The following is a 14319-nucleotide window of genomic DNA, read 5'->3' as shown; positions in this document are numbered from 1 at the left end:
CTTCTGCTGCTGCTGTCTTAGCCACGACACTATGCAAAAGAGATTTTTAATTATAGCGAGTTTTTTTTCCTGGTTAAATAAAGGTTAATAATATTCTGCTAGCTGTGACATTACTCATGTATGTCGTTTTAACTCTGACAAATACAAATCAACATCATCAACAGGAGAGAAATCCATGGAGAGACAGGTCATATTTTTCTGATTCTAACACCTTACATGAACAAATATATACAGGCATGGAAAAAATTATTAGACCACCCTTGTTTTCTTTAGTTTCTTGTTCATTTTAATCCCTGGTCCAACTAAAGGTACATTAGTTTGGACAAATATAATGATAACAACAAAAATAGCTCATAGTAGTTTAATTTCAGAGCTGATATCTATCCATTTAACATGTTTTCTTGATAAAAACCAAAATCACTTCAGTTCTTCCATCAATATCTATGGCATTGTACTGACAAAAACAGTGCTTTTAGGCATTCCATGTTTTCTTTTCTGTCTGTTTTAGTCACGATACACACAGGAGTTAGCACTTGATTGCATAACCATTGTTTTTGATGGTCTAATAATTTTTTCCATGACTGTACGTAAGAGAACAAGCGCGGGATGTGATGAGCTTCTTCTTACCTAATTGAAGGCAGCATGGTTTGCTGAAAAGTTTGTGCAAAAACAGGCAGAAGTCTCTTCAGATAGATGGGAGCCATCTCTGGGTCTCCTTTGGGCTCGGTTCCCTCCTCCTCCTCTTTATTCACATCTTTCTTCTTCTTATCGTCTCCTTTGTTCACAGGACACATCCAGTCTCCTGAAATGCAGAGAGACAGGTATGAACTCCTTCACAGGTGACAGAGACTGGCCCCGCCCACTCACACACAGTGACACTGTGGTGCGTTCACTGACCAGGTGACTGCAGGATGGCCACCACCTCGCTGTGTCCCCTCTCTCTGGCTTTGTCCAGAGGGGTTTTCCCGTCCTCGTCCCTCAGGTCCGGGTTGGCTCCGTGACGCAAAAGAGTCTGTACACAGTCACCACGTGAACAGGAGGGTCAGCAGCCAATCAGACCATTCATTTGTTTATATTAATTTGGTTTTGTTCCATCTTTTTCATTGAGTCTTAAGACAAAGGTTCAACACTGACTCTGAACTCAACATGTGATCGAGTCTGGAATACAAACTATGTTCTACCTTTGCTACTTGTGGGCGTCCGAAACAAGCAGCATAGTGCAGTGAGGATGACCTCTGACCTCTGTTTACATCCGCCCCCCTCTCACACAGAAACTCCACCTGAAACAACAAACCACTGATTGATAATCCGTGCCTGAAATGTGAACCAAACAGCTGTCGTTCTTAAAAAGTGAAATGAAGAATGGAGCAAGTGGCTCTTCGTTACCATTTCCTGTGTGCCGAAAGCTGAAGCCCAGTTGAGCAGCGTTTGTCCTACATCGTCCATGAAATTCACCTCAAAGGCTGTGTAGGGAGAAGAAGGAACTAATCAATATTCAAAGACAGGACAGAGACAGACACCTGAACACTGAAACACTTGTATTGGTAGCATTTAATCCTTTAAGGACTAACATTGCAACAGGCCTAGATTTCTTTATGTTGTTTTTGCAATAAAAGTGTCAGAAAATGTTTTTTTTTGCCAATTCTTCTGCACTTTTATTCAGGAATAACTTAACTTTCAATATCTGGCCATTAATTATCATTATTATATGTAATAAATTCTTAAAACAGTGTGTAATAATAAAAACTAAACAACTGACTTGAATTATAGTTATATGTATGATGAAAAACAACTGTAAATGTGCATAACGAAATTAAAAGAGATTATAGAAATAAAATTTTAACTATTTTCCATGTGCTCAAACATGTTTGTTAGTCTAAATTATTCAGTGTCCATGTTCCAGTGTCTTATTTTTAGTTATCTGTAGTCATTCTAAGCCTGTGTGATAGTCTATGTCCACTTTCTGTCTAGTTGTAGACAGAGCCCCTCATTTCACTGACAAAGACATCTATGATCTGCTTCCTTTGCAGACAGTACATCTGTTTCTGCCCTGGCTAGCTCTCGCCTAGAAGTGTTAATGTGGTGGCGATGCAGTACCTCCGGTGTCAATGGCGTCGATCAGAGCGTCTGTGTCTTTGCTGCGGATACAGTCAATGAGCTGTCGGTGTGATCTCTCTCCTGAACTGTCCAGGCGTCGCAGGCCGGGGATTCGGCTCGTCGACCCTGCTGTGGATTTGGGCAGCGCTTTCCGGCCCTCGAACAGGAGCACGAGCAGGAGGTCCACTAGCCGCATGGTGTCCAACACGCAGCGCTCGTCTCCGCCCAGGGCCGACTCCATTGAGTCGGGTAGTGCCGATCGCAGCAGGTCCTGGACCAGAGGAGGAGAGGTTAACCACCGACCCTTCATTTAAGTTTCAATGTCAGACGGCTTTGAGTGAGTTGACCTACATGCGTGACCAGCGGTGACCCTCTGCACAGTGTGGACAGCAGGCTAACGATGGTCGACACCTGGTTGCTCAGTTTGGAATCAGGGGCTGAGGGGGCGGCACCTGTTGAGGTCCGGCCTGGTTTACAGGAGGAGGCGGGGCCTGATGCTGTGCCACCAGCGGCCGCCATGCGGGACAGCAGCTCCTCTGTCAGGCCATGTTTGGCTAAAGGGGCGGGGTCGACGCCACGACGGGTGAAACGGTCAGCCAATGAAGCGAAGCAGCGCAGAGCACCATCTGAAACCTGGAGGATGGGGACTGGTCAGTCACACAGAGGGTGCAGAAAAACCCCCTAAAGGTTCTGAACCCTGTAGATCAGGGGTCACCAACCCTGGTCCTTGAGTGCTACTATTCTGCATGTTTTAGACGTTTCCCTCTTCCAGCACACCTGACAAGTCGTTATCAGGCTTCTGCAGAGCTTGATGATAGGCTTATCATTTGAAATCAGGTGTGTTAGAAGAGGGATACATCTAAAACATGGAGGATAGAAGCTTTGGAGGACCAGGGTTGGAGAACCCTGCTGTAGATACTGTTTTTATTTCTCAGCCTGGTCCACACTGATGGGGTTTAGCCTCCTGGGACATTTTATTTGAGGGGATGATGTGAAGTGTTAAACTTTAACAATGTTGTTTGGTGAAGTGTGTGGAGGTGAGGTTTATTTTTCTGACCTTTCACACAATGACTAAAAGCATCAGCCAGTCGTGTTGTGCAGAACGGACATCACTTCACAGCAACACTGGACGTGTGCTGTAACAGCCTCTAAAGTTCAGATTTTTTAAGTCCATTCCTGCATGTCTATCCCTAACCACCATCTGGCCCAGACTAGAGATGCACAATGTATCATTTGAGCATCGACATCATGATGTACATGTGCACAATAGTCACATCGCAGGTCCTGCAATGTAGGATTCAAATGAATTTAACGTGTTCTCATCTAATTTCAAGGGTATGTGACACACACCGCACACAGCGATCCACCAATCACAATCATTCTTAATCAGTTTGGAGTGAGACACTGGTAACAATATTGAAAAATGAGCAACAAAAAAGAGAAAATCACCGTAAATGAAGACTTGGTGTCAAAAAGAAAAGCAACATCAGTTATCTGGAATTACTTAGGATACAAGAAGGATGATATTGAACCACGTGTTCTGTGTAGATAGTGCCTTGCACCTGTGTTGCCACAACAGGTAATGCAACTAATTAGTTTGACCATTTACGTCGGCACCACACAACTGTTATATACTCCTGAGTATTTTTCATAACGCAGGGTTGGGAAAAAATAAAATAAAAAAATAAAAAATCGCAATGTCAGTTTTTTCCAATATCGTGCAACCCTTGCCCAGACAGTTAGAGAGAAGTTTTATAAAGTAAAGGTCAGATGGATGTTTTTTTCTTTCTTAAATGAAGTCAAAAAATATAGATATAGGAAAGTAAAGCTTAGTGTGGACGAGGCCTCTGTTAGGCCAGTATGTTTCAGTCAGCTGACTGTTTCTGCTGATTCATGCCGTGTCTTTAATCTACATTTTGCACTGTTTCTATTTTTCCCCACAGACCGTCCTAGAAACATTCTAATCCTGATGAAACAGCAGAAAACATGGATGATTCAACAAGAAGCATCTCTCAGCTTCACTTCTGGAAATGGGATGCAGATTAGTTAAGACACAAAAAGCATCAAACAGAAAATACTGATGTAAATACTGATGACAAACATGTCACAAGTTTGCAAAGTTCCCTCAAACGTCCACATTACTGAGCAGCTGTGGTTGCGTGGTGCGTTCACTGTCACCTGGTGGTCTTCGTGTTTGAGTAGGCTGGACAGGGACTCGACGCAGGTCTCAAGAGATGAGTCCTGAGGCTCCATCTTACTGCAGAGGCGGGAGACGACGGCCATCGCTGAGTGTAGAGTGTCTTTGTGGACAAGGTGGCCACTGTCTCTGATGAAACTCAGCACACAGTTCAGACCGCCAGCCTCGAACACAGCACCGGACTCCCTGGTACAGATCAGCTCCAGCACCTGGGAAATAAGCACCAGTGGGTTAAAACTGAACCACAAGGCTAAAAAAACAAACAAACTGCTAAATCACAATAAACAACTGAAATAAAAACATAATTCAACAGCATATTTTAACTAAAATTAATGACAATCTATGACTTTGTGGCTAAAGTAACACCAGAAAAAAAAAAAAAAATCATGAAAAAAGTGTTAAAAAAAAAAAGCTAAACTCAAAAACCACAGGCTCAAACAGCACCTGACGATGTAAAAATAGATGAAGAGTGTTGGTTCATTTTTTATCAGCAGATCAGAGCTCAGACATGAGGCACAATAACAAATAAAGAATATATTGAGAACATTTAGCAGCACATGGTTCTGGATGTGGTGCCTGAAGTCTGGTTAAAAACAGACAAACAGGAGGATGAGCCCTGATATCAACTTCACAGAAGACAAAAGCTCATCTCACTACTGTTCTGATCCAGCTCTGACCCAGATTGTCCACTGACCGCGTTTCTGTGGATGGAACTGATGAACTGACCTTGACACACTGCTCAGCCAGGTCTCGGCTCGTCCTGTTGTTGAGCTCCACCACCACCAGCCGGTTGCACAGCGCTTTGATGGCCCCGTCCACTCCCACAATCCTCCGGGTGCACTCAGCCGACACATCCAGGTAGTAGGTGATGGCTCGGGCTGTGACCTCCAGCACATTGTCCGGGGCGCTTTCGTCCAGAAAGATCTTACAGAGGGCTGGGAGGAAAGTCCGAGGAGGACACCTGGACCGAGAGGACAGTCAGTAATTTGAAAACCCAGCACTAAAGCTACATCCAAACTAATGCACAGTAGGACAGTTCCTCATTAAGAAATAAAAATGAAAGAAGCTCACGTCTCGAAGCAGCGGTCGACGTTATCGGACATGAGCAGCAGCATACAGAGCTGCTCCAGAGCGATGAGCTGCATGTCCCGCTCATCGCCCTGACCCATCTGCAGCCACTCCAGCAGGGTGTCTGGGTCCACGTCCGCCATGATGGCTAGCCTAAAGGGTCAAAGGTCACAGCCATGACATTCACACAACCAGCAACACAGCTAAATAAAGAAAAGTCTGTAGCAGGTCATTCATCTGATTAAAAACAGGGTTCTGCAGGTTTAAGCAGGCTAAACGGAAGGTGACTAAAGACTAGTTTCACATCACACACAGGCAAAAAAAAAAGTATATATGACACAAATTAAATCCTCTAACTGTTCATTAAACAGTCAAACTGATTTTTTGCCCTTCTTTTATTTGTATCACAGTCTGGACCAGAGAGACCCCTGAGGAAACCTAGGTTTGGAAGCAGATCTGCTGAGGCCATGATGAGTTACTGAGGCTCATCTCACAGACTCTGGTCATGTGACCACTCACCTGGATCCCCGTTGGCTGCCTGGTCTGGCTCAGCGCCCAATCACTGCTCACAGTCCTGTCGCTTTTTGGGACTCATCCAACCAACCGGACAGAGGGAGAGACAGAACGTGGACGAGGAAGCACTGTCTAACTCTCACAGGGGATTCTGGGACATGTAGTTGTCTTCAGCTGCAGCTATGACAACACAGAAGAGAGAGGAGAGTTAACCAACCAACATCAGAGAGGACAACTGGGCTGGTCAGCTACTCGCTGTTATTTCAGAAGTCGAGGAGAGAAGAATCACAGACCAAATGGCAAGAGATGAAGAGTAGGAACCAAAACATCTGAAGGGGGATGTATATGGTCTCTGGGGCCTTTAAGATGCTTTCACTCAATACAACACAGAAATGTCAGAAATCTGGTGTGACAGGTTGACTGCAGCTGCCAGCATCCATTTGTCCTGAACACTCTGCCTGTGACACAGAAAAATGTCAACCCAAACACCTCAACTAAATCTAAATCAGACATCAGAGGACCCTGACTGTAGACAACAGCTGCTTTATCTTCTGTTATTGATTTATCTAAGACTCAATCAATCATGCACACAGAGGCACCAGAGGAAGATGTAGTTTTAACCCAGTAAGACCTAAAGAAACTCTACATAATATTCTAAAACCCTAGCACTGTTTGTCTCCTAAAAGTCTGGCCTTAAATGAATATGATGAAATCATCAACGTTCCCTGAAGCGTGTATTTCTCTGCGAGAACCCAGTTTTAGAACGATTAAAAAAAACAAAAACAAAACAGGCGACTGTACCTGGAAAGACCGGACATCAGCAGTCTGTTCCTCTAAAGTTTTGTTAACCCAGTTTAACTGACATGAGTGAGTCGGGGTAAACCAGGCTTCACACAACAGCAAACAGTTTGAATTTCCCACTGTGCAGCAATATGCAACATTGCATCCTGGGAGTTTGTCAGGAATGGACTAAGTTGATTAGGACCTAATTTGAACACTGTCTGTCTGTACTGTCGGTCTGTCTGTCAGTGCTGCTCAGACAGATCCTCTTATCAACAGATTAATCATCACAACTTGCCAGAGAGCGTCCGACTCACTCACCCCTCGCCCTCAGCCCCACCCCGCCTCGTCGGCCTGGTCGTCACTCAGTCGGTCACAGGTTTTGGCTTTCACCCCCTTTAACCCTTCGTGGTGTCCTGTGTCCACTTTCTAAGTCCAGATCGAGGTCAACATCCAGGAGAGACGAGGAAATGACACGACCCAACCAGACACACAGGTGAGTTCAATGAACGTCAACGTCATTCAGAACCTGGACAGACCGGGTACGGTTCTGGTGGAGCCAACGGCCATCTTTGAGAACACTATCCCTCCGTTCAGAATCAGGTCTATAAGTTGAATCCACAACCAAACCATGTGAACATTTCAACATCATAAAATGGACTCAGCTGTGACGTGTCTGATCAGTGACACTAAGCTCCATTTGACCCATAAAGAACTTATCGACCACATAAGTGAATTATCTACAGATGCATCAGATCTAAAGTTAACTCACAACTATTCTGATTGTTTACATCTCTTGTGATGGAATTACTGAGCAGCAGCCTAATCCATTAAGATTTAAAAAAAAAAAAAAAAAAAAAAAATTGTACAAAATGAGCTCTGACAACTTGTGATTTTGGGAAAAATTCAACCCAACAGTCCTTCAACGTGACCTTTTGATTTTCTGTTCTTTAATTATTTCTAGACTGTGTTTTAACCTCACATTCTGCATTTGCACTTTACTGGATTCCTGTTGTCTTTAAACGCAGTTGGATTTGCGTTTATGGCCATATCAGTGACAAATGAGTAGGTATGTTTTTGTTGACAGCAGACGTTTCGTGTACATTTACAACTGTCTACATGTAATATTCTTAAAGTACGTGTAATAGGCACATAGTTTTTTTTGTTATGTTTAATGTTCTATGCAATCCTTAGACTCAAGCCAGTGTTAAAGTTTTAAGACATAAAAATTCATAAAGTTTCCATGCTATTGTAACTGATAATAGCTGTAAAATGTCAATGATATTTTCTGAGACATTGTAACACAATGAAAATCTCCTTATGGAATTAATCCTTATGTGAATGTGTACATTTTGTCTCTCAAGGAGCTAAAGGCCAATTATAGTCTGCGTCTGGAAGACTCATTTTTCACTAGAATGAGATGAAAGTTGTCCTGAACATCCAATAAAAACTAAACACTAAACCCTTTGTTTTACAGAGCTCCAACTAATAAACACAAGTAATTCTTCAGCCAAAAAAAGAATCTTTCATTTTCAAACTGTGACATCTTTCCACTGCGTTTTGTCCAAATGTGGACTGTCTCATGCAATAAAAATCTGTCGATTGTACTTTTTCCAACACACAACATCAACCAGAACACCTTCCTTGCCTTTCTTTTTTTTTGAAACAATCTGAGTAAATTCATTTATTCTCTGATAAATACATTTTCCTGAATCACAGGATGTTTTGACTCTTGATGACGACTTGGAAAAACACAGTAAATACAGAAGAGACAGAGGTACCAAACACTGTTTAACATCTCTGAGGGTTAAGAGGTTAAATCATCCATTTTCCAAAGGCTGGGTCATGACCCACAGGTGGGTCACTGGCCACTTTGTTTGGGTCACCTAAAATAATCATATTTCAGGTATTTAAAAAAAAAAAAAAAAACTTTGAAGAACAGGGAGTGCACAAATTAAAGCCTATGAAAGTCAACATTCTTGTCTGGTTGCATCTTTTCCACCGTAATATGTTTTACATAATTTTTAATGTTTGTATCTTTAACACCTTCTTGATCTTGCCATGTCTTTCACGTCGTTTCCTCTTCTTTCGTGTCAGTTTTGTCTTTATATCTTTTGCAAACCACAAATAACTTTGGTTCCTTCAGCTTTCACTCTCAACACATCATCATCAGACTTTACTCTGTAAAGAAATTAAATGACATGATAACCATCAGGATGGATTTATATGAGCATTAATGTCATTCCAAGATTTTTGGGCATATCATTCAGCCCTAAAGTGACTAAAATCTACAAAGATGAAAAGTCTTCAACTATTGAGGACAGTGTGATGAAGATACTGAAGGGACTTTTAGGCCTGATAAAGTCCCACATTAATCAACCAGTACCCAGCATAAAAACACTCCACCAGACTCTATGGTTTTATTTCCATACGGTCCAGCTCCAGCAGAACAAAATGCCTTTGTGTGTGACTGACTTCAGACTTAAACATTGTTGTTAGAGACTCCTTGTTAGGGGATAATTACATGTTCAGTCATGACAAAGCTACCCGTGTGTCCCCGAGTTTCATCACCTTCCCCGGCATAAGGAGCCTGATTATTTCATCAGACACACACCACTATAAGAGGATATAACAGGGACGTGATGCTGGCAAAGTTAAGCCGTCCAGCTCGCTGTCCAGCTGGGTACGAACGGTTCAAGGCCGAGTTCCACACAGCTACTGCCCATTAGCTTCACCTGCTAACGGAAGACTGCGGTGTCAGTACCCTGCAACACGTAACATCAACCAGAAATGTCCACAAACCCCTAACGAGGATCCAGACATTATGAAATAAAGTTGTATTTTGTTTGTTATCGAAACCGAGTTATTCAGAAGCAACGAACTCCAGCAGTCTGGCTAATGTTACCCGGTTAGCCATCATTAGCACCACGCTAGCCCATCTACACCTACCGAAGTAACACTCACAAGATAAAACCGCCTTTTAAACGTCGGTTTGTATGCTTTCCTTAACTTAAGACACAAACCTCACTTACTTATTTTATCTTTTGCTGTTAAAACTGTTGAAATTGTATGTCGGCTAGGTTAACAAGAGTCGCGGCCTCCGACCCTAAACACAAGCCGCGGGGCTCGAGTTCCGGGAGAGCCGAGAGGCCGCGACGCATCCGCGGTACACACACCACCAGCGGCACCGGCTCCAGCTGGGGCTGCGGCTTACCTGCGGGGATGAAGAAGCGTTCGCCGTTTCTTCTTTTCGGCACAGACACTTAAACGGATGTATGGATGGCGATGTTGTAGGTCCAACTTAAGGGGGAATGGTGTTACTTATCGCCAGTGACGGGGTTTAAATCAAGGCGTTCCCATCTCGTCTGTTCGGGGCTAAAAAGGTCAGAGTGGACGGCGAGGCGCTGAACACAACACACTGAAATGGAGAGCGGAGCCGACTGCGCATGGGCCGTTCAGGGCCGCCCCAAAGCTCGGAAAACGCAAAACACGTTTAGGTTCAAATAAAAAATGCTCCAAACATCACACTGAAATAAATACAAAGACAAAGCAGTTTGATTTAGGTTTGGTATAAGATCACCTCTGCCTGAAGTTAATATTATGCTGCATATGATCAGGGCAAAAACAAGTATTTTTTCGTGCAGTCAAAATGATTATTATTTTTAGATTAGATTAGATTAGATTAGATTAGATTACATTACATTAGATTACATTACATTAGATGTAACTTTATTGATTCCTTGGTTAGAGCACAAGGTTCCAAAGGTTCCAGCAGCAGCACAACATCGTATGTACAGGACAGAGTTAGCACTGGTAGCTATGAGAACAAATGAAGAAAATAATAACAATAATTATAGAAACAGAAGTAAAGAGGAAATTCCACTTAGGAAGTCCAAAGAGTAAAAATAAACAGCAACCTGAAATTTAGTTTTAGAATTCCTTGATTTTCATTGTATAAAAAAATACTGTAAAATCAAAGCCCAAAAACAGAGCACTTCTTAGAACAAACAGTAAAATAAATGGAAGTAAAATTAAACTAATAAATAAGTAAAATAAAAGCAAGATTAAAAAAGAAAAAAAAAACTAAACAAACTAATAATAATAATAATAATAATAATAATAATAATAATAATAATAATAATTAATATCATCATCATACTGTAATTTTAATGTCGTACAATAATATCAATAGTAACAGTGATTATAGCTGTATTAATACAAACAATTATAAAAGTAGGTAAACTCTGTCCATTTCAAAACAATAATACACATATCAAAACAAAAAATGCACTCTGTTCATTTCATAACAATAATACACATATCAAAACCAAAAATAAACTCTGTCCATTTCATAACAATAATACACATATCAAAAACAAAAATAAACTCTGTCCATTTCATAACAATAATACACATATCAAAAACAAAAATAAACTCTGTCCATTTCATAACAACAATACACATGTTAAAAACAAAAATAAACTCTGTCCATTTCTTAATAATAATACACATACCATAAACAAAAAATAAACTCTGTCCATTTCATAACAATGATACACATATCAAAAACAAAAATAAACTCTATCCATTTCATAACAAAAATACACATACCAAAAATGAAAAATAAACTCTGTCCATTACATAACAATAATACACATATCAAAAACAAAAATAAACTCTGTCCATTTCATACAATAATACACATATCAAAAACAAAATAAACTCTGTCCATTTCATAATAATATACACATATTAAAAAACAAAATAAACCCTGTCCATTTCATAACAATAATACACACATTAAAAAACAAAAATAAACCATGTTCATTTCATACAATAGTACATATATCAAAAATAAAAATAAACTCTGTCCATTTCATAACAATTATACACATGAAAAGCAAAAATAAACTCTGTCCATTTCATAACAATAATACACATATTTTTAAAAAAAAAAACTGTGTCCATTTAATAACATTAACACACATATTAAAAAACAAAAATAAACCATGTCCATTTCATACAATACTATACATATCAAAAACAAAAAAATAAATTCTGTCCATTTCATAACAACAATAATGCCATATCAAAAACAAAAACAAGAAAAGCACTTGGAGAACGCAGACCTCCACCAAGACAGATCTGCCCCCCCCCCCCCCCCCACCACCACCACCACCCCCGATCACCACCAAAATGTAGTAATTTCTTTTTTGTGCCGGTATCAACATTTCCTGAAAATTTTGTGAAAATCCGTCAATAACTTTTTGAGTTATCTTGCTAACAAACAAACAAACATGTAAACAAACAAACACGCACGCAAACTCACGAAGCAAAGTGATCACAATACCTCCTGGCAGAGGTAATTAAAACTACAAGTGCTCTTCATCCACTGTAAAAGGACAAAGAGTATGATGGCGTCTGCTGGATGCAGTTTTTTTTCTGTTTTACATCTGTTTGGAGTCACTCATGGCATTTACGACATTTACGACAGTCCTGAAGGCAGCATGTGGAGCTGACAGAGCGGACACCAGGGGGCGCTGCAGCTGCACAAAGTTTACAGACTATTTCACAACTCAGACACAGGACTCATGGGAGGAGGTTCCAGCCTTCTTCAGTGAAAATGGATACACAAGAGTTGTCTTCGTCTGAAAACAAGATTTATTTTACGTCTAAAGCTTCGTCGTCATCAACTGGATGAATACAACCCCGTCTGTTTTAAACGCTGACACAATTATACTCACAAACACCAACACATGGAATAAAAAACAACTTTTTAAACACTGTACTTCACAGGTGTAGTTCCAAAATACAAATACTACATGTATCTTAGTATTTCAGTAGAGTTTCCAGCTCCTCCACACATTTTAACACAAATATGTGCATTTAATATTTCTGTAATTTTCAAACAGGATTCAGTTTTTATTTACAGTCCTGTGTAAAAGTCTTTTTCTATTTTTGTCTTTGTTGTTTTTTCAGGGTTAAATGTTCATACAAGCTTATTTCTCATTCTATTTTCTTCAAATACAAGAAGAAAATACAGGAAATATGTGCACAGCCTTAAAAAACACACACACAAAAAAAAAACTGAACTAAATGTGTTGTAAAGGTTAAAGTCACTGTTTAGTGTGACCTTTGACCCTGTGACAAGAAGCAGCACAAACAATTAGAAACATCTGACATGTTATGAACCATACCAGGTAATTTTAATTGGTTTTTGTTTGTTTTATTGATTATTTTATTAATTTTGTTCAATTTGGTGATTGTTTTGTTCTTTTTGTTGATGATTTTGGTCATTTTTACACACTTTGTTAATTACTTTCTTAATTTTATGATGACTTTCTTCACTTCTGTTCATTTAGTTTGTCATTTTGGTTATTTTATTCATTTTTTTATTGTTCTGTTCATTTTTGTTCAATTTGTTGATTATTTTGGTCATCTTTACTCATTGTGTCGATTATTTTATTAATTATCTTTGATTAATTCAGTGTTCATTTTGTTTTGTTCATTTTGTTGATTATTTTGTTAATATTTCTTCATTTTTTTGATTATGTTCATTTTATTGATTTTTCTGTTCATTCATGCTTATTATTACTGGTTTAAAACATCAGTAAATTAATGCTATAAATCTCATATCATCTGAACAAAAGGGTTAAAGACATGTTAAGTCAAAGGGAGGTTATAGTATATACTAAATAATATTCACCCTGAAACTTTAGTTTTTCCTGCTGTTCATTCTTCACATAGATCAGATTGGATTTAATTACAGAGACAAATGCACATGTGGACATTAGATCTTTAATAAACCAATAAACAGAATGATGGACCAGGACTTTTACACAGTAATGTATTTGAGGGGAATCATAACAATGTGAAAATAAAGTAATGTAATAATATAGCCGACATGGGATTAATTGCAAATTTCTTCCAATATAAAATTAATGTATGGAATTTCAACCAATGATAATAATCCTTAGATGTTACTTGACGTTGAATCTTTTTTGTAACTTCTGGGATGTCCTACTATAGGATTTAAAAGATACGTCTGGGATTTTTAGCATTTCTGACTTCCTGTTGGCTGTTTTGGTAATGAGTAAATAAATAAATAACTTGCCATGACTGGCCAGTAGGTGACAGTGTATGGGCTGATGCACCAGTGTCCACTGTGTTGGTTGATGTGGAACTAAAACAATCAAACTCATGAATATATAACACAGAATAGCTGTAGAATAGATGAGCACTGAAGTCAACGCAGGCATGAAAGGGTTAAAGAGGCTGTTAAACATTTATTTAAAAACTAATTCGGTTCAGTTTGGAAATTGAGTTATTAAAAAAAACAGCTTTTTCTTCAATTTCTCTTCCAGGTAACAACCATAGAATTAGAAATAAAAACACATTCAGAAAAAAGACAAAAAGGAATAGATTTATATTTTTCTAAAAGATTATATCTGACATTTAATAAACGAATTAAACAATAAATGTATAATTTATGAGCATACAGAAACCCAGAACGGTCGTGGATTTACACATTATCTTATGGTGGTTTTCTCATGATATGGAATTAATTTATTTCATTATATGGTACTAGAGAACCATATACAGAACTCCGATGTGAGCAGGTACCAACCACATCCTCCACATGGCAGCCTTCAAGAGCTGCTGCT

General features: G+C 39.5%; 1 protein-coding gene across 3 annotated transcripts in view; it reads right to left on the bottom strand.

The window, feature by feature from the left end:
• The window catches only part of hectd1 (HECT domain containing 1), a 40804-nt gene extending 30715 nt beyond the window's left edge, over nt 1-10089 (bottom strand). For all 3 annotated transcript variants that reach the window (XM_030127250.1, XM_030127251.1, XM_030127252.1), the window contains exons 1-11: nt 9870-10089; nt 5882-6055; nt 5366-5515; nt 5021-5255; nt 4276-4503; nt 2449-2730; nt 2098-2368; nt 1387-1463; nt 1182-1280; nt 898-1012; nt 628-802 (exon numbers count right to left, since the gene is read on the bottom strand). In XM_030127250.1, coding sequence (XP_029983110.1) covers nt 628-802; nt 898-1012; nt 1182-1280; nt 1387-1463; nt 2098-2368; nt 2449-2730; nt 4276-4503; nt 5021-5255; nt 5366-5505 — 1622 coding nt within the window. In that variant the 5' untranslated portion in view covers nt 5506-5515; nt 5882-6055; nt 9870-10089. The remainder of the gene's footprint in view (nt 1-627; nt 803-897; nt 1013-1181; nt 1281-1386; nt 1464-2097; nt 2369-2448; nt 2731-4275; nt 4504-5020; nt 5256-5365; nt 5516-5881; nt 6056-9869) is intronic.
• Nucleotides 10090-14319: the final 4230 nt, after the last annotated feature.

The sequence above is a fragment of the Sphaeramia orbicularis genome, chromosome 22 (assembly GCF_902148855.1).
Source record: "Sphaeramia orbicularis chromosome 22, fSphaOr1.1, whole genome shotgun sequence".
NCBI classification, from domain to species: Eukaryota; Metazoa; Chordata; class Actinopteri; order Kurtiformes; family Apogonidae; genus Sphaeramia; species Sphaeramia orbicularis.
The sequence above is the reverse complement of the archived record's forward strand: the minus strand, read 5'-3'. Positions and strand labels throughout refer to the sequence as shown.